Source organism: Pithys albifrons, chromosome 16 (genome assembly GCF_047495875.1).
Source record: "Pithys albifrons albifrons isolate INPA30051 chromosome 16, PitAlb_v1, whole genome shotgun sequence".
In the NCBI taxonomy this organism is placed as follows: domain Eukaryota; kingdom Metazoa; phylum Chordata; class Aves; order Passeriformes; family Thamnophilidae; genus Pithys; species Pithys albifrons.
Genome location: NC_092473.1, coordinates 3,224,850 through 3,244,929, shown reverse-complemented (window position 1 = coordinate 3,244,929; position 20,080 = coordinate 3,224,850). Strand labels below are relative to the sequence as shown.

The 20,080-nt window shown below is 55.1% G+C and overlaps 1 protein-coding gene across 2 annotated transcripts; it reads left to right on the top strand.

Annotated features, from left to right (window-relative positions):
- Positions 1–1,280: 1,280 nt before the first annotated feature.
- Positions 1,281–19,844, top strand: PGAP6 (post-GPI attachment to proteins 6). Of its 2 annotated transcripts, XM_071571311.1 has the most exons (13): positions 1,281–1,411; positions 5,514–5,691; positions 7,238–7,445; positions 7,538–7,671; positions 8,040–8,305; positions 9,472–9,800; positions 10,514–10,607; positions 11,169–11,292; positions 11,941–12,077; positions 13,910–14,088; positions 14,997–15,143; positions 15,539–15,655; positions 16,036–19,844. In XM_071571311.1, the coding sequence occupies exons 1-13, from the start codon at positions 1,318–1,320 to the stop codon at positions 16,330–16,332; spliced, it is 2,304 nt and encodes a 767-aa protein (XP_071427412.1). In that variant the 5' UTR covers positions 1,281–1,317; the 3' UTR covers positions 16,333–19,844. The 2 variants fall into 2 exon arrangements, with proteins under 2 accessions (XP_071427412.1, XP_071427413.1); XM_071571312.1 differs by lacking the exon at positions 16,036–19,844 and having other exon boundaries at positions 14,997–15,154; positions 15,539–15,649.
- Positions 19,845–20,080: the final 236 nt, after the last annotated feature.

Below are 20,080 nucleotides of genomic sequence, written 5' to 3'. Positions count from 1 at the left end.
AATTTGATTTATTCTCAGATCTTTGACTTTGAATCTCAGTTTTTCTCCTTTGAGAGGAAAATAACTATAAGTAGAAACAGCATTGCAGGAAAGTAATACATAAGGATTGGCTGAAGGTGAGCTGATACTTTTAAAATTGGAGTTGAAGACTAAATTGATGAAGCATGAGAACAGGGAGTTGATTTGTTCTTCTCTTAGAAGGAGAGCTCTGAAAATCCAAGGGTAGTATCATACAGGGATAAATGGAAATGAACTAGAAGGGAACAAATTTAAGCTGGGAATAAGAACAGTCCTTTCCCATTTCATGCTTTATGTGCTCAAACTTCTGGGCTGACTTCAGGGAATTCTCCAGCTAAATCAGATGAGGACATTTCTAGCTTTGAGAGCATAAGGTGCTCTGACTGGGCTTTTGGTGGTGTCAGAGCTCCTGGGAAATGACTGACACTTCTCTACAGGATTTCCTTCCCATGCCTAATGAGCTTATCACAAGTGTATCAGGTCTGCGAGAGTAAGAAGCAAAGATTTTTAAGCTTCTGAAGTAGAAAGTCCAACCTCAGGGAAAGTCCAACCTCGCAGTTGATTGGAGACAGATCTGAAGTCCTCAACTAAACTGACCTCGAGTGATGGGATTTTTGCCCGAACAAGGACTCCCCAAGGCTGTTCCCAAGCTGCATTATTCTGCTGGGGAACACAAACACATCAGAAGGTATCCTAAGAAAAATGCATGTTAAAGGGAAGATCCTTAACTTTTGAAGTCAACTGGAAAATCAGAGAACGAGTTGACCATGCCTGTGAAAGCCACATCACCCGTGGGTCCTATGAACATACGCGGGAGTGAAGAAGGCAATCGGGCTTTCTAGGAACGAGTATAAAACCACCTTTCACACTGACGGGCTGAGCCTTCCCCATGACTTCCCTTCTGCGGGGCTGAACCTCCGAGCGAGGGTGCCGTGGGCTGTCCAGTTCTGACTGAGGCATGTTAATATTTGTGATTTCAGCTCGAACTGATCTTAAATCACCGTCTGGACTCGGCCTTTACGGCAGCGAGACGCAAACCCATGGGGCTCCCACGGGAGCATCACCACCGGCACCATTTCCCCCTTCCCCCGGGCTGTCTCCCCCGGGGATGCTCCGGTTCCCGGGGGTGTGCCCGGGTGGTGTTAGGGAGGGCAGCCCCGGTTCGTGGCTCGCGGTGCTCGGGGGCGGTTCCCGGGGGGCCGGTCCGGTGCGGGGCGGGGCGGGGCGGGCGGCGGAAGCGGCGGCGGCGGCGGCGGCGCTGCGGGGCGGGCGGCGGGGCCGGGGCAGCGGCGGGCGGCCATGGCCGGGGCAGCGGGGCTGCCGCGGCTGCTGCTGCTGCTGCTGCTGCAGCTCCTGGCGCTGCCCGCCGGCCGCGGGAACCGCACCGGCCCCGGTGAGTCCCGGCGGGGCGGCAGCGGCGGCGCCGGGGGGGATCGGCAGGGCCGGGGGGCGGCCGGAGGGGTCCCGGGAGGGGAGAGGCGGCGGTGGGAAAGCGGCCGGGGGGTGCAAGAGGGAGCGCCGGGAGCTGCCCCGCGTCCCGCGGCTCTTGCCGGCGGGGCTCCGCCGTGACTTTGGGGTTCCTCCGTGCTTTCCCCAGGGATTTGGGGGCTCCTGAGCATCCTCGGGGAGCAGCGCTTGTGCCGGCCCTGCGGAGCAGCGGGGGGTCAGGCCAGACCCAGAGGGCTCTGCTGTGTTTGCAGCGGTTGTTTTCCTTGGCTTTGCCTTGTTTGCGGGTTACTTTACTTCCAGCGCATCCAGACGGATGGACGGGAGGGAGAGCGGCTTTTGGCAGGGCGGTGGGTGCTGAGGGTCCGAGGTCCGCAGGGGCTGTGCCCCCTCTCTGCGGAGGGTCAGCCAGCCGCTGTGGCGGTGGAGAGGTCTGGGGAGCTGAGGCTGTTCACCCGCTCACCCCATCGCGGAGGGCGGCTCGGGCTGCCGGTGGGTATCCACTTCTGATGGTGCCCATCGTTTCCTCACAGTCCGCAGAGCTCGGGGAGCCAGGAGTGCCATGGCCCCGTGCCCCAGGCCCACCCTGCTCTAGCATCCTGCTCGCTGGGTTCCCAGCCCTGCAGAGCTCCCCTGTGCCCCAGGTGTGGTGCTGGGTTTGTCCCGGCGCCGTCCCGCCGGCTGTGGGAATGCGTCTCCAGGGAATGCCTCCGTCTGGGCATTGCCGACGGTCGGCTCCAACCCAGAGGAGCGAGGGGCCCTCGTTCTGCAACATTTGTAGGTGGATTTTTGACCCCGGAGAAAGGAGCAGGGTTTCTGTTACATTGTAAATGGTCAAACATCCTGCCACATAGTCCCGTCTTTGCTCCAGTCGAGCTGAACATCAACTCTGTAGCTTTAGACAGCGTCTGCTTTGAAATGAGAGCTTCGTCCCTTTGATGGGAAGCTCTGTGAAACCACCAGTCAATGTATTATTTTCTAAAAATACCATGAGATCATCCTTGGACAAACAAACTCAAGCTGTATTAGGTGACTCTTTACTCTGAAATTGAAATAGCACGTCTCTTCTCAGCTTCATCAGGGATTCTACTGCCTTCTGTTTCTTGTGTTAAAAACACTTTTGTTTTTTGCATAATACGTTTGAAATCTGCTTATGTAAAATCTGTACGGGAGAGGATGGAAACAGCATCCGTTTGACAGGTCCCGTCTCAGTTTTAAAGCTCATTTTACATCATGGGACAGTTGAGTGGGACATTCCAGGTGTTGCAGAGCAAACTGAGTGGATGGGGATGGACACAAACGGAGCACAGCAAATACCAGAGTACTCTCTCTCTCTCTCTATGCAAACGGACTGCCGGAGCTCAGCCTCGCCGACGGTGACCTGTCTTTCTGGCTTTTCCCTGCTGATGTTCCGTTTATCTGCCTGAGGTGTTTCCTTGTCAGCCCAGACGGAGGTGCCCTGGGAGTCACATACCTGCTTGCTGGGTGCCACTCTCAGGTGCCCAGCGCAGTCTGTGAGCAGGGGCTTGGCCATTGTTGCCACAACAAGCTGCTTGTCAGTGAACTTTGTTCGCAGCCCCAGCTACTGCTTTACCTGGTGACAGGCAGCGTGTGGGCAGGGCAGCTCTGCCTGCCTTTGACCTGCTAATGCGCTTGAGCTCCCTCAGTATAATTGACCAGTCCTTAATAAATAGCACTGTTGATTGCTGGAGTTTTTAATTTTGCAGTCTGCCTGCCCTCTCCTCCCCAAAAAACCACACAAGCCATGCTTTGGCTTCATGAGGACGTGCAGGATGGGTGGTGACCAGAGTTGACAGCTGGTGGGTTTGGAGCAGCAGGTTATAGGTTGTCTGATAGGACCTGTTGCTTTGAGCAGGACTGGGGCTCTCACAGCTCTAATCATGCTTTGTGTCCCTGCCTACCCTCACCCTGTGCCCAAACATCTCCAGGGACTGCCCAGAGAGGAACATGCCAAGTGCATGTGGAGTGTGCTGGGGGTATAGACAGCACTGATGAAAGCCTGCTCCCTTCCATAGCTCCTGTGTGTGAAATGTTCTGGGCTTGCTGGGCATCACAGCCTGTTCTTGTCCGCAGTACCCACGCACTGAGCTGGTGTTCCAGCCCCGGAGCTTTTGCTTGAAAAGCCCCTTTTGTGGCCTCTGCTCCTTGCTGGCCTTGAGAGCAGCGTGACCCCAGCATGGGGACTGCAGTGGGACAGCTCTTCCCACAGGCTGGGGACTCCTGGCTGTCCTGCCCAGGGCTCACCTTTCCCCATGACCTTTCCTGCCTCTGTACACTAAGGTGCTGCAAGCTCTGCCAGACCCCACGGCAAGGTCAGGCAGCCTGCTCTTCCTCCACGACCAAATCCTCCAGCTGGCTTGCCTGGCTGGTATTTCTTGCTTTCCTGTTTCCTCCTTTCCCTGCTGGGTTTGCAGGATGCCCGCAGGCTTTGGCTTGGTAACTTGCCAGGGAGTTAAACCCATGATTACCGTTCCTGTCTCTTTGTGGTGCCGTGGGTGCAGACCAGCAAGTGTCCTGCTTTGGGGCACGGATCGTAGTTCCTGCTAGGATTAGATTTCTCTTGGCAGGAAGTACATTCCAAGGGTCTGGTTCTGTTTGAGGACTGTTTTCCTCTTTCTTTAGCATCTTTCTTGAGTCCTCTGTGTTTCCAGCACAACCCTGTGCAATGTTGGAGGAAGGCAAGTTAACCCACAGTCACTCCTTATTCTCTAATAGAAATGAGAAGTCTGGCTCCGAAAGGTGCCACAGTTTCTCTCCTCTCCAGGGAATTCCAAAGTAGAAAAGGAGCACCTGAAAGCACTTTGCAGAGTTGTGAAGACATGTCTTCTACCCCCTTGCTGAGTGTTACAAACTTTGTTTTTGGATGGGCAGCATGGCCTTAGCTCTGCTGTCTCTGTGCAGTTTTATCCCTTTCTCAACTCTGGTGTGATGCTTCTTTTCCAGCCCTAAGTTGCACTCTGGTTGCTTTCCTTAATGTGTAACTTTGCAGGTGAAATTATCATCAGACTGAATGTGATCTGTAGGTATGGCTGAGCAGAGGGATGGAGGATCTACTTAGTCCTGATATCACTTTGACTGAGTAGCTGTTGTCCTCTTGCATGCCCTTTCAGCCTACCCTGGAGCTGTGCTCACTATCCCAGCAGCCTTTCTCAGACAGGAAAATCTTTAGGTTTTGGAAGGTATGTCTGAAAGCAGAGTTACAGTTGCAGCATATGAATTTTCATTGTATTGTGTGTCACAGGGAGAGAGTACATGTGTCCTGAGCTGGCTAAAATGGATAATCTTGTAATGGTTTGGATTGGAAAGGACCCTAGAAATCATCTTGTTCCAATCCTCTGCCATGGGCAGGGACACCTTCCACTAGACCAGGTTGCTGTGGCTGACCTGGCCTTGAACACTTCCAGGGATGGGGCAGCCACAGCTTCTCTGGGCAACCTGTGCCAGGGCCTCACCCTCACAGGGAAGAATTTCCTCCTAATATCTAATCTAAATCTTACCTCTTTTAGTTTAAAACCATCTCCTCTGTCCAATCACTCTCTGCCCATGTAAAACAACAGCCCACGCTCTCAGCAGACAGACAGGCCTGTTGGCACCATAAATTGCTGCTTGGGCCTGGGGCTCCCCTGTGCCACCTGCACCCATCTGCTCTGAACTGTCTGCCCCAGGGCTTGCTGCTGCCTATTCCATCACCTTTTCTTCTGCCATCAACCTTTCCTCCCAGCCTTTTCCTCCTCCTCAGTGCCTCTGGTGATCTCTCATCTTCAGAGCACATCTCTCAGAGCATAGTTTAGGCATCTTTTAGTGCTCTCTTGCTCTGGGTGGTGGTTTATGGCAGGGGTGTGGGTGGTTCTGGCTGGAGGAGCATCTTGGATCACCACATATCTAGTGGGACTGGGATGAGAAATCAGGGATGCAAAGGGCACCTCTCCAGCAACATTAAGCCTCCCATGTGCTTCTGTGGGTGGATAAAGCCCTTCAGTCTGCCCCCAGCAGCCCCCCCACCAACTGCTGTGCTCTCTCCCTTCCAGACTCCCTGTATGTGTCCGAGTACTTCTCTCAGAGTGCACAGAAGCTGTCCTTCTATAGCTGGTATGGGAATGCCAAGCTCTTTCACTTCCATGTGCCAGAAGACACTGTGCTGCTGCGTTGGCTCCTGCAGGCATCCCGGGGGAAAGGACCTGAGTGCACCAGCATGGAGATCACAGTGTATGTATGTCCCTGTGCCAGGGCTTGCCCAGATGGGCCTCCTGTTGTCTTGTCCCAGTCGCTCATGGTGGGGCTGGTTGGTTGTAGAAGGCTGGGCATCTGTTCCTCAGCTGCAGGAGCTGTAGCTTCCTAATGTCCAAGCACTGAATCTGTGTTTAAACCTGTAGGAGTGCTTTGTGCTCATGTGACCAGTGGGTCTGGGGCTGCCTGTCAGATCTGGTGTCCAAAAGATCCCATAGAGACAACAGAGAGGTCTTCACAGTGATGCTGCTGTGTTGCTCACACAAACGTGTTCCTGGACCTTTCTGTGCCTGGAAGGATCCTGCACATGGTGCCAAAGGATGTGGCAGGACTACAGGGGGTAGACCCAAACTGATTGGAGGTGGACAAATTCCCCAGTACAGGGGAACCTAAGATATTGGGGGCACTTTGGGAGGGATGTGGCTGTGTGTGAAGCAGAGGTAGGAGAGGAATGTCATGTTCTGGGGACACAAGAGCACAAGAAGATTGCAAGCCCAATTTCAGGGCAAGAATTGGGCTTAAAGCAGTACTTGAGTTGTTGGAAGATTTGAGGTCAAAAACTTGGAAGAATATTCGATGGGCAGCAAGTGTCCTGGGCAAGTTGTGCCCATGGAAAGACGTAGGTCTCTGGCACTCACTCCATGGAAGTTTTGGGAGTGACTGAAGCTGCTTGGCTGGTGCTTCCCTGGTCTGTCCAGGGCACAGACCAGTGCTCTTAGTTGTTCCTGATTAGCCTGGCACAGATGATCTTCCTGCTTTCTGCTTCCTATAAAGATTTCCAGTAGTCTGGGGATGTGAGGGACAAGACAGCAGCTGAATGATCCCCTAAGAAATAAAGGCTAATCCAGATAAACTCCATGGGGTAATAACATATCACCTGTCATGTTTTCTTGCTGGACCTGTTATATTCTGTTGCAGTGCAGTCCAAAAGTGAACGAATTAAATGCCAAATTGGCTGAATAAATATCTTGCCTGTTTCTTAGCTGTGTATGTTACTGCTACTTCAAACGTGGGCTGCTTATCTGGAAAGCAGAAGTGCTGGTGTACCCAACTCTGTAATATGGGCCTTCTTTGTAAGCACATTTTTAGTCTGTCTGTCTACCCTCCTTGAAAGAGAAAATGGGAAGATTCAGATCTTAGCAGGGAAATGAAAACTCTTTGTGGACCATTTTCCCTATATGGGGAATTTGCTGATGGTAGTAAAGAAAGGAGTAGTCTTGTAGCTGGGGCTTAACCTTAGTAAGTGTTGGAAATTTGCTTCCAGGCTTGATGGAACCATGTAAATCCTTATCTTAATAATCAGCCAAGTTAAAGCAATCTCTAAATAAATCCCGGATAAACTAATAGCAGCCAGTCTTCATCAGATGAAAATGAGGGCTCCTGTACTCCACTTGAAAATGTGGGGAGTTCCAGCCTGCTCCCTCTCTGATCCCAGGCAAACCTGGGCGTCCTCTGATGAGTTTGTACCCCACTTTATCTTGTCTGTCCATCCCTCCGTTCATTTGCATTCTGGTTTCTCTCACAGGCACTTTCGCCACGGAGCCCCTCCCGTAATTAACCCACTGGGCACTCGCTTTCCTGCAAACGCGACCGTCCGTCCCTCCTACAACATCAGCATCACTCTGAGCAGTGCTGTGCAGAACACCACCTTTGTGAACGTCACCACCCCCTCTGCCGGGGACTGGTTCATCGCTGCCCACCTGCCCGAGGCTGCCGGCAGGATCGAGGTGAAGGTGAGGGTCCTGTGCAGGGTCTCGGCCGTGGAGCTCCACCCGGTGTGTCTCGTCACAGCCACAGCTGACCCGTGTGCTCTCCCCTCCTGCAGGGTTTCTCCACTCCATGCCCCTATATGTTCCAGGCAGATATGTTTGTGCTCAGACTCACTGATATGCCTGTTCTGGAGCCTGGTGTTCCCACGCCACACACCGTTGTCTCGCCTGCTAAGCCACTGCATGTCAAGTGAGTGAGAGCAGCGGGTGGGCAGAGGGCCGGGGTGGGGTGGGATTTCCCATGGGAGCTGTTGAGGGGAAGCCACTGCTGTTTCCACGTGGGGCTGGAGCTGGGGGTTCTCTGAGCCTGTTTGCTGAGCTCCCTGCAGCAGTGGTTGGGTTTGCATGGGCAGCACACAAGAGCCCTTCTCCAAGTCTTCCCGGATGGACATACTGTGGGAATTCCAGCTCTTTGAGATGTTTCCCTCGGGAAGGATTTTCACACCACCAGCCAGGGCAGTCTAGTTCTTGCCACAAAGCCCTGGGGACTGTGGTGGGTCATGGCTGGCTTACATTGAGAGTCCAAGCTCTGCCAACTGCTGGTCCCTCCTCCCGCAGGGTCTTCGTTCCCAAGCACGCCGCAGGGATGCGGTTCGAGCTGCGGAGCTGTGTGACAAACGAGAAGAAAGCGTGTGCTGTGCGGGTGGTGCTGGGCTCCATCACACTGCCCCAGTCCTTCCAGAGGATCCTCACCTGCACAGGGAATGTGAACTGCAGCCTGGCCCTGGATTCGCCCCCCTGGGAGAAGTGGCTGCAGATCATGGTGGAGAGTCTCGGCACTGCCAATGCCAGTGTGTCAGTGGAGATGCTGGCTTCTTTCACAGGTGGGATTCCACTTTCACCAGCCCTGTGGGAAGGACCAAAAGGAATCTTGTGTCTCTCTTGGGCCTTTGGGTGCCTGGCTGTGTTGGCCGGAATTCCCCAGAATGCTGGTTGCATCCTCTTGGAGCCCCAAGACCTAATTGTTGCTTTGGGGTCAAACTGAAGGCTCCAGTGTTCACTTCAGAGTCCTACTTGCTAGAGCTGCCTCTTTTGGAAATGCCCAGAAAGTTCAGGATCTCTGAAACAATGATCTTTTCCAAAGGTTGTTTGGGAAGCAGTGGTTGGCTTAAAATCTGATGGGGAGAATAGTACAGGGTGGATGCTAACCCTGTGTTGAATATCAGTTGGCCACAGGCAGGCTACAGACAGGAAACCATCTCACAGATGTTTACTGGGGAAAGGTCTGGGGTTGTAGTGAGGGGATGTCACCATTTGAGGTGACACCTTGTGACTCAGGGGGTCACAAGTTCCTTGTGGCTGTGATAGGCACCTTTGCATCCTATTCCATGACCATATCCCTGTTTGACTGCTGGAAGCTCACCAACCAGGTACATTTTTAAAGTTTTCTTCTGCTGGGGGTTCTGCCATCCCCTCCTCAACCCAGAGACTCATCCTGGGTGCTGGAAGACCTGGCATTGGCAGCAGAGGTGTTAGAGGGGAGCACTAGAGTCTTTGGGAGCAATGGACAGGCTCCAGAAGTGGCACTTTAAGTGTCACACTCAGCTCCATCTGTCACAACACAATGGCTTGTGCCTCTGGCTTTTCTGGGTTGGCTTCTCCCTTCTGCTCAGCCTTGTCTGCTTATGCCTGGGGAGCTGGGAGAGACTTTTATGCAGCCTGTGGCTATGGGACAGCTGAGTGCTGAGCTCTGCTGCTGGCTACTGAGTACTCCCTGGGTACCTTGATGATGCTGTGTTATCCCTTCTTCTCTTCCCCCTTCCCTGCAGCTCCAGGGTGCTTCCATCCACTGTACTCCTGTCTGCCTTCCAGCAGTGTCCCACCTTATGTATGCCTCCCCTGCAGGGGCTGCAGCCAGCGCTGCAGTGCACAAACCATCTGAAACACCCCAGTTCATGCTATGACTTGGAGGGCTGGAGTTGCCGAGGCCCTTCCCAGGGGAGGTGCTGGTCCTGTCTGTGCTGATTCCTCTGCTTTTTTTTTCCTACAGTTTGCAGACCAGGAAGTGCCAGTTCATTCCTTAACTTCATCAGCCTAAACCAGAGCCAGACTGGTGCCAGACCAGGTACCACAGGAGCAGCAGGGAGCTCTGCTCAGTCTGCTGGAGAGGTTCCACACAACACATCTGGCCAGAGGAGCTCCTGCCTGCAGAACCAGCCCGTGGTCCGTGAGGACCTGGATGTGGTGTCTGTGCGCTACAGGCTCCTGAATGGTCCCAGCGTGCCCGTGAGCTCCCTGTCCCCGACCCTGCTGCTGCTCAACCTGAACACTGGCATGGACAGCGGGGGCTCCCTCGTGGTCAGCCTCCTGCTTAACAAGGTGCGGAGGCTCATTGATGGATTGTGTCCCCTTTGCAGGGCTTTGTCCCTGCCCCTGGGTGGGTTTGTCAGCTCACTCCAGGGGTTGTGGGGTCTGTTTCTCCTTTTTTTTGTTGCTGCAAAGCGCTCTGAGCCCATTTTAGCTGTTTCCAGCATGTCCCACCTGCCAGCTCCAATTCAAATGCCACAGCCTGCGGCATGTGGCGGCAGTGACGCAGAGGAGACAAAATGGGAAGCAGCTGCAATGCCATCTTCTCCACGGGAGCCTGGCACCTTGCCACCAGGAGAGGAGGCTGAGCAGGGGAGCCAGGGATGTTCCTGCCCAGGTCACTGATTCCCAGGCTCCTTCAGTGACCCCTTCAAAACCAGCCACCTGAAATTCTATGAAACTTCCCAAGGGCTGGAGCAGTACTCAGCCCTGATGTCCTGCAGCCTCTGACTTGTGCCACCCTGTGCTGGTGCTGAAGTGATGTGCAAGTGTCCCAGCCTTGGGGCAGTTCCCCCAGGAGGGTCTCTTGCCTTTCAGCCGTGATATAACACGGTGGCAGTGCAGGGTGGTTTGCTCAGAAACCTGATGAATTGATGGGTGTTGACCTGCAGGATTTATTGTCACCTGCTGCTCCATTTGCTATGGGCAAACCATGTCACTGTGGGAGATAAATGGTGTAGGGGGATGGTGATGCTGTGACATGGGACACTGCTCTGTTTGTACAGACATCTGTGAGCCTGGCCAACGCCACAGTGGTCGCGTGTGTGAACGCTGCCTCTCCAGTGCTGTCCCTCAACGCCACACGGAACTGCAGCACAGGTAGGAGAGACAGTGGCAACTGCCACCAGCTCAGCTGTGTCATCCCAGGCTCTGCTTTTAGACTTCACAGGCTCTTAACTGACTCAAGACTTCCTGGGCTGTCTCAGGGCAGCTGATTTTGGCACAAACCCTCCTGAGGTCTTTGTGCTGGCACATTCCCAGGGTGCTGGGGTGCAGGTGGTGGTCTGGCACCAGCAATTAGCCTCCACCAAAGGAAGGTCTGGTTACCAGCTGAGGCTCTTCTAGCCCTTCTGGCAGGAGGTTTGGGGATGGTCAAGGTATTGCTGGTGGGCAGAGAAGCTAAGCTCCACACTGGAGGACTAAGCAAGGCAACAGGCTGTTCCAGGTGCCCTGTGCTGTGCAGACAGACACAAAGAACTGAGATGAAAGAAGAAACAAGTGTTTCAGAGCAGGAGTCCTCTCCATCCCCCTGGGGCCTCCTGAGCATGAGAGCAAGCAGCCACGGGAGCATCTGATTCCTGTATGATCAGTCTCAGCCTGGGATTGTTGTGGGCCCTTCTTCCCAAGTCTGGTACATCACAACAGCCTCTTTCCTTTAAGCTTTTTCCCAGGGCTACCCTCTGAGCGTGAGCACGTCCTCTGCGGATGCGACGCTGATTGTCCTGTACCCGCAGACCGATGACTGGTTCCTGTCCCTGCAGCTGCTCTGCCCAAAGGGCCAGGGGTGAGTCTGCTGTGCCATCCGGTCCTGGGGCCTGTTCAGAGCATTCTGCCTCCACATCCCACTGCCCTTGGCTTGTGTGAACAAAACTGACCCTTCGTCCTCCCCTCTGGGCCATGGGCTCCTCTCACTTGATTGAACTGTGGTGCAGAGGGGAAAAGAGGTGGGCCGCAGAGAGCACCCAAACAGCTTGGCCAGTGTCAAGCTGGCACATCTTGTGCAGACTGCAGATGGCAGAGACTGCCTGGGTGAGTTTCCCCCTCCCCAGGTGGACTTTGAGATGATAAATTGGGAAATAATTGCTCCTGTTACCCTTCTGGGAGGTCTCTGATACAGAGGCTGCTGTGCCCATACTCCTGCAGTTTACCTTCCAGCTGGTTTTCTTCCTGATGGAAAACAGTGCTGGTGACACTGGTCCTGTGGACAGTCATGGGTGGTGGGGTCTGCCATGGGGAAGAGCTGGCACCCACCTGGCCATCAGTTTGGCACTGAGTGGAGAAGGGGCTGACTCTGCTACTAGCTCTTGGGAGGGATGGAGCAGGTCCCAAAATAGCAGGGAGCTTACATCTAAGAGCATAGTTAGACCCTTGGGAGTGGGGCACAGGGCTGCCCAAAGGTCCAGGGGACCAAGGGGACCTGCTGTCCTTGCAGAGAATGCACCACTGCAGAAGCCAAAGTGACGGTGTTCGCGTACCTCACCCCCTGCTTCAACGACTGCGGGCCCTACGGGCAGTGCAGCCTCCTGAGGAGACACGGCTACCTCTATGCTGGCTGCAGCTGCAAGGCTGGTGAGTGCTTTCCTGGGAAGCTTTGCCATCCTCCCCGAGGTGGGGACACGTTTTGGGGGGGTGGTGTTTGGGTAGGGGAGCCTGGGGTCTGCCCTGGCTGTCACTGTCACAGTGCCTGGGGAAGCACGAGCACCCCAAGGGTGATGGGGAATTGGGCTTGGAGGCCCCCAGGGCTTGGGGAGGTGCTTCTGAGTGTCCCCAGAGAGATCAACATGCCTGAAAATGCCTGTGTCAGAGCCTGTGCCTTTCAGGGAGGTTTGTTGTGTAGGTTCTTGGTACAGGATATGACAAGGCCAGTCCCGGTCTGTCTCCTGCCAAGAGCCTTAGACTCAGAGGTGCCCCTGGAGGAGGAACATCTGTGTCAGCTGCTAATTATCTTAATGGCCTGAGAGGATGGTGCAGTCTGTGATGTGGGGAAGATGAGCTCTGCTGTGCTTGGGTGGCTCCGTGTACCTGTTCTCAGCAGAAGGACAAGGCAAATTGTGGTTCCCTGCTGCTCTGGGCCTGAGCCAGGACCTCCCTGCTGCAGTGCTGATGATGGGTGAGGAGCGAGATGGAGAGCAGCATCCTAATTTCCCCGAGGGCTGCCAGGTTCTGGGAAGCACAGAGCACCTCAAGGGAACTGGGGAATCAGGCTGAGGACAGCTTTGCGCTGAATCACTCGCAGTAAAGTGCCCCATCTGCATATTCGTGACCCAGAAATAAACCAGAGAGACAGAGCAGCTTCCCTGGGCCCTGCCTGGCAGGGAGGGGCAGAGCTGCTGCTGAGGGCTCCAGTGACTCTGGAACGGGATGGATGCTACTTTTAACTCTGCTCCTTGACCGAGGAGTGCCTGCACATCCCCCAGCTGCCCTGTGGCTGACCTCCTTTCCTCAAAAGGAGGGCATGAGCATCTTAATCTTTAATTAAAATCATTTAAATAATAAAAAAGGCAGATTTGTGTTTGTAGAGACTGTCCTTGGTATCCAGTCAGAGTCTAAGAATTGTGCCCTGTGCCAGGCACTGTCCTTTAGGAAATTTTCACTCCCACCATCCCATGCAGCCCTGGATGTCACCACGGGCTGAGACAGTGGGTTTGTTCCCCTTGGAGGAGTTGGAGTGGGATCAAATTGCACTTCCCACTGCCACGGGGCCACAGGGACCCTGGAGGCAGCTCTGCAGGGGGAGCCCAGGGAAAGGGCAGGAGGCCACAGACACAGGCTGCAGCAAGGAAACTTCTACCTAAAACAAAGAAGACCATTTTTTCCCTCTCAGAGCTGTTCATCTTTGCACAGAATCCAGGTCTCCATCCTTAGAGATGTTAAAAAGTCAGTTGGACAAAGCCCAGAGCAGCCTGACCTGGCTTTGGCATCTGCCCTGCTGTGACAGATGGTAGGAGAGGAGCCCAATGGCTTCCTCTGTGCTAGGGATCATTCTCCACTCTGCTTCCTGGGACCTGCAGGCATCTTGCATCCAGCTTACACCATCACGTGATGCATCTGACCCTTGAATGCTGTTCCACCAGCAAGGGGCGTGTGTGTTGAGTTATTGTAGGGATGGAAAGTACCAGCTTGGATGTAGGATGGCCTCTGCTATGTGGGAACAACCCAAGGGATGTCCTCAGAGCAGACATGGAGCTCTGCTGGGGTTCCCCAACTTCCCAGAGCAGAGCATGTGATGAGAAATGAGACCATCCTGAGGAGTGTGAGTGGCTGATGGAGTGAGGGAGAGGAGGCTCAGGGACAGTTCTGGGGTGTGACAGCTCCTCCTGAGGCATCCCAGGCTTCTGCTGAGTGCTGTGGGAGGACATGGTAGGAACTGTGAGACCCACAAAAGCCTCTCTGCTCTGCAGGTTGGGGCGGGTGGAGCTGCACGGATGACACCAAGGCCCAGTCCGTCGGTGCACAGAACGTGGCCACCCTCCTGCTCACCCTGAGCAACCTCATGTTCCTGCCAGCCATAGCAGTCGCTGTCTATCGCTACTACCTGGTGGAAGCCTCTGTCTACACCTACACCATGTTCTTCTCCACGGTAGGCACTGCCTTGTGTCGGGTCCCCTGCCAGCTCACCCTGAGCACTGGGAAGTCCTCAGTGGAGCAGCCCATCCTGGAGCTCCACAGGGATCATTAGACAAGCACTTCCATTGACATGCCATGGAATCATAGAATTATGTTAAGGGCTTAGAATGAACCTTAAAGATCACCTAGTCCCAGTACCCCTGGCTATGGGCAGGGACATCTCCCCCTAGACCATGTTGCTCAAGGCCTTATCCAAACTGGCTTTGAACCCACTGCCAGGGTCGGGACATCCACAACCTCCCCAGGCAACCTGTGTCAAACCACACTCACAGTCAAAAATCTCTTCCTCATATCTAACCTAAATTTCCTCTCTTTCAATTTGTGCCCATTAATCCACCAGTTCCTGATGACAAGTCCCTCTCCAGCTTCCCTGCAGCCCCCTTCAGACATTGGAAGGTGCTGTGAGGTCTCCACATAATCCTCTCTTCTCCAGGCTGAACAGCCCCAACTTTCTCGGCCTTTCTTTGTAGTGGAGATGCTCCAGTCCTTTTATCAACTTTGTGGCCTCCTCTGGACTTGCTCTGACATGTCCTGACCTTTCAGAGCTGGAAGGAGCATTATTTTCCCTGCGGTTGCCAGCCCACACAGCGGGTGCTCGTATTTGGGGGTGAGACCCCAGGGATGGAGATGGACTTGGAACATTTTGCACTTGAAGGTGGTGCCCCAGGAGCTCCAGGCTGCTGCTGGGAGGGTGCAGGTTGAGGGCTGCTCTCACCTGCTTTCCACAATGCCACAGTGGTTTGATGGAGCTTCCTGGAGGCACTGCCTGCCGTGGGCTGAGCCTCCTCCTGCCTCTCCTTCCCAGAGCACCGAGTGGTGCTGCTGGATCCATCTGACCTGTGCTTTTGTCCCTGGCTCTAGTTCTACCACGCGTGTGACCAGCCAGGCGTTGCAGTGATGTGCATCATGGACTACGACACGCTCCAGTACTGTGACTTCCTGGGCTCCGTGGTGTCCATCTGGGTGACCATCCTCTGCATGGCCCGGGTGAAGAAGATCCTGAAATACGTGAGTGTCAGGTAACCCCACATGGCTCAGCCAGCCCTGAGCCAGCCAAGCCACAAGTGGCCGTGCTGAACTCTCTCACCGCTGTATTTTAATGACCAGCCTGGTGACAAAGCCTGTTTGTCATCCAAACAGGCCTGATTTTTAAACCAGTGGGTTGTTTTGTCCCAGGAATTTGGTTCATGAACCTGCATGCTTGGAGGGACTGGGCCTGAAGGGACTGAGGTTTGGGGGAAAGGTTTGTGGGGCCTTTGGTTTTTCCATCTGAAGATGTTTCTCCTGACTCTTGCATGGATGCAGGGCTGGGTGGTGAGGAGAAGAGGCCCTCCCTGCCTCTGGCATGGCTGTCTGTGCTCTGGCGGTGGATGAACTGCTGATGGTAGTGGTCTCTTTTCCAGGTCCTTTTCATCTTGGGGACCCTGTTAATTGCCATGTCCCTGCAGCTGGACCGCAGAGGGGTGTGGAACATGATGGGTCCCTGCCTCTTCGCCCTTGTCATCATGATTGCAGCGTGGGTAAGTAAGGGTAGCCAGGCAGGCCCTGCTGCCCTTTGCTCCCCTGCAGAGAATGATGGTGGCAGAGCAAACCCAGAGCTCCAGCCCATCCACAGGCATGGCTTGGTCACCTCAAAACACCCAGGTGGAGGGGCAGGGTAAGGGATTCACCCACCAGCCCTCCACTAGCTGAGAAATCCCTTGGTTCTGGGTCTCAGCACATTCCAGTGAGGCCACACCTAGAGCTGAAGTGCTGTCCCAAAGCACTTGGCTGTTGCCCATGCTCTGGCCAGGACCTATGGCATCTGTGCTGGGCTCTGGAGCCACAGCTGGAGGGTGGCTTGGCTGGCAGATGCTCCTGGGCCAGGCAGCTCATTCCTTTTGTGCTCTGACCCCTCCAGGTCCACCACGGAACCAAACGCAGACACTGCTACCCCTCCTCATGGAAGCGCTGGGTCTTCTACCTCCTCCCAGGGATCACCTTGGCTTTCATTGCCATCTCAGTGTATGCATTCATGGAAACCAATGAGAACTACTACTACACCCACAGCATCTGGCACGTGCTGGTGGCCTGCAGCGTTGCTTTCCTGCTCCCTCCTCGGGACAAGCATAAGAAGCCCTGGGCCTGGTCCCAGAAGCTCACTTGCCGCTATCAGATCTGCCAGAACGACCGTGAGGAGCTCTATGCTGTGACCTGACCTGCCCAGCTCCCTGTTTGGGGGTGGAGGGCTGGGGAAGCTGCTCTTTGCCTGGGCTGCCCCTCGCACATCCTCAATCCTCCTACGTGCTCATCCCCTGACCAGGAGGGCGCAGTGTGGACCAGGTTTAAAGGCGAAGATGGTGGGCTGGTCTTGTGGAGGCAAGTTTGAGGCCACCTCTGCTTTTCTGCTGGGGTGGGGCAGGCTCTTTGTGGTTCGAGATCAAGGAATAGCCTGTCCCCCACCTCCCCATGGTCCTGGGGGAAGTTGCCAACCCTTCTTTCCCCCCTGCTGCATCCATGAGGCTTGGGCTTAGCCCACGCTGAGCTGGAGCCAAGGCTTTGGCTGCTGGGCTCTTCTCTGCACACCCTGTCCTGTCAGAGGACTGTGGGACAGGAGAGGTTTGGTTGGGTGTCACCCTGCCATCCTGCAGTCAGCATTTGAACCTGAGAAAGGAACGTTTCTGCTGATCTGGGGGGCAAATGCTGCCATGTGCCCTTGGTGCTGATGGGGAGGGAGGGAGCTGATCTCTGGGAGTTCTGGGCCCGTGGCCTCAGCCTCCACAGGGATCTGGAGCCTCTCTCTCCCTGTGAAACAGGTGCTGCTGCTCTTACCTGATCCTGATTCTTGGCAGGAAGAACGAGGCTGGGACTTGGGCTCTGGATTCAGGATCAGCTTGGCAGGAATGTGAAAAACCCCACGTGGGGATATGCAAGAGGCAGCAGCAGCATCTCAGGCAGAGCTGTGAAACCTGCAGCAGCTCAGGGTGTAGTCTAAGTTTAACTTGAGCTCTGGAAGGAGCCAGGCTGCCAGTGTTCAGGGATTCACTGTTTTCCTCCTTCTGGGGGGTGTGACATGGGCAGAGCTTTGCCTGGGGCAGTGCAGGTGGTCCAGGATGGTGCCCAAGCTGCACAGCCCTGCTCCTCCAGCCTGCTGTGCCTCAGGCTGGATGTGCTGCAGAGTCCTGGCTGATCCGAGGCCACAGCAATGTCCCACCCCAGCCAGGAGCATCACCATGGTCTCCCCAGGTGGCCACGGTCTCCTTTGCAGCATCTGTCTCACCTTAGCCTTACTTCAGGGCACACAGAAAGCAAGAGCGGAAACTTGGCAACCAGGGAAGTTGTCTTTGCCCATCCTTATTCTACAGAAAAGGGCTCAAATCCATCGTTCCTTGCTGGTTCATTCCAGCTTTGGTTGGTCTGGTGTGTGCTGCTGGGAGCCCCTCAGGTGGCTTTGGGGAGGGAACAGTTATCAATGAAGGATCTGCCTCCTCGGGGTTATTTCTTTGCTTTGAAGAGCACCCAGCTCAGCTCTGCACTTTATCCCTCTGTCTCCCCTTCCTCTGCAAGCTCCCACTTTTTAAGCAAATGCAGGACAAGTGAAGGACACTTGTCTGCCCCCAGCAATGTCATCCCCCCATCACCCGCGTCCCCTGTGTTTCATTTTGCTGCTGCCATCCAGGACAGCAGGGCAGGAGGGGAGACCTGGGGCCCTCAGGGCTTCCTCCAACTCTTACCACTTTTAGGCACTTTTCCCTCATCTTGGTTTGCACAGCAGCGTTGTGGCCCCAGTGCTGGGTGACTGCTGCTCCCTCAGCCGTGCCGTCCGAGCCACGCTGCCAGGCTGGCCTGGGTGTCACCAGAGGGGCCAGGTGCTCCTGGTGTCACCCAGGTGCCACCAGAGGGTCCAGGTGCTCCTGGTGTGACCCAGGTGCTGCCAGTATCACCTGGGTGCTGACTGTGACCCAGGCACAATTAGTGTGACATGGGTGCCACCAGTGGGTCCAGGTGCTCCTGGTGTGACCCAGGTGCCACTGATGTGACCTGGGTGCCACCAGTATGACCTGGGTACTGCCAGTGTGATGCAGATGCCACCGGTGTGACCCAGGTACCTTTGGTGTCACTCAGGTGCCATTGGTGTGACCCAGCTGCCACCAGTGTGATCTGGGCGCTGCTGGTGTGATCCAGGTGCCATTGGTGTGACCTGGGTGCCACCAGTGGGGCCAGGTGCTGCTGGCGTCACCCAGGTGCCACCAGTATGACCTGGGTGCTGCCAGTGTCACCCAGGTGCCACCAGTGTAGCTGTGTGCTGCCAGTGTGACCTGTGTGCTCCCAGTGTGACCCAGGTGCCACCAGTGTGACCTGTGTGCTCCCAGTGTGACCCAGGTGCCACCAGCATGGCTGTGTGCTCCCAGTGTGACCCAGATGCCACCACTGTGACCTGGGTGCTGCTGGTGTGACCCAGGTGCCACCAATGTGACCCAGGTGCCAGCAGTGTGACCTGTGTGCTGCCAGTGTGACCCAGGTGCCATCAGTGTGACCTGGGTGCTGCCAGCATGACCCGGGTGCCACCAGTGTGACCTGGGTGCTACCAGTGTGGCCCAGGTGCCACCAGTGTGACCTGTGTGCTGCTGGTGTGACCCCGGGGCCACCAGTGTCGCTGTGTGCTCCCAGTGTGGCCCAGGTGCCATCAGTGTGACCTGGGTGCTGCTGGTGTGACTCCAATGCCACCAGTGTGACTGTGTGCTGCCAGTGTGGCCCAGGTGCCACCAGTGTGACCTCAGTGCTGCTGGTGAGACCCAGATGCCATTGCTGTGACCCAGGTGCCACCAGTGTGGCTGTGTGCTGCCAGTGTGACCCAGGTGCTACCAGTGTGACATGTGTGGTCCCAGTGTGACCCAGGTGCCACCAGTGTGGCTGTGTGCTGGCAGTGTGACCTGGGTGCTGCTGGTGTGACCCAGGTGCCACCAGTGTGACCTGTGTGTTCCCAGTGTGACCCAGGTGCCATCAGTGTGACCTGTGTGCTGCTGGTGTGACCCAGGTGCCATCAGTGTGACCTGGGTGCTGCTGGTGTGACCCCGGGGCCACCAGTGTGGCTGTGTGCTGCCAGTGTGACCCCGGGGCCACCAGTGTGGCTGTGTGCTACCAGTGTGGCCCAGGTGCCATCAGTGTGACCTGGGTGCTGCTGGTGTGACCCAGGTGCCACCAGTGTGACCTGTGTGTTCCCAGTGTGGCCCAAGTGCCACCAGTGTGACCTGTGTGTTCCCAGTGTGACTTGTGTGCTGCTGGTGTGACTCCAATGCCACCAGTGTGACCCGGGTGCTGCTGGTGAGACCCAGGTGCCACCAGCGTGGCCGGATGTCACCGGTTACCATAGAAAGCAATAATTCCTCATCAGGCCTTTCCCTTCAGGGATTTCCGTGCTGGAAGCAGGAGAAGCTTTGGGGTGAGAAATCCCTCTGACATGATTGTTTATTTTGTGTCTGATCATTAATTCTGCTTTGCCCTCCCACTGCTGGCCTGGCCCCAGCCTGTGTTGGTGCCTGCAGGAGGGGATGTGGGGGGGGGTTAATTATTTTGGGTAAAATCTGAGCAAATTCCTGTGTCTGGGGAACAACAAGAAAAAAAGGTTTATTTTTTTCTTTGCTGTTAATACCTGTGATTATTTTATATGGTAAATTTTAAAGCTTACAGTTTTCTAATTTAATAAAGGTGGTGGTATTTGTGGGCAGGCACGTGGTGGGTGCAGTCACAGAGACACCAGGGTGGGAAGGGGCCTCTGGAGACCACCCAGGCCAACCCCCCTGCCAAGGCAGGGCCACCAAGACCAGGTGGCAAAATGCCAACTGCCCAATACAGAGTGGCAGAGCATCTCCCCCTGCTGAGAAAAGGGAGGGAACCCACGCCCCCTGGAAACTCAAAACAAGTTTAAACTTAAACTAATTATATATATTTATACAGAAAAGAGA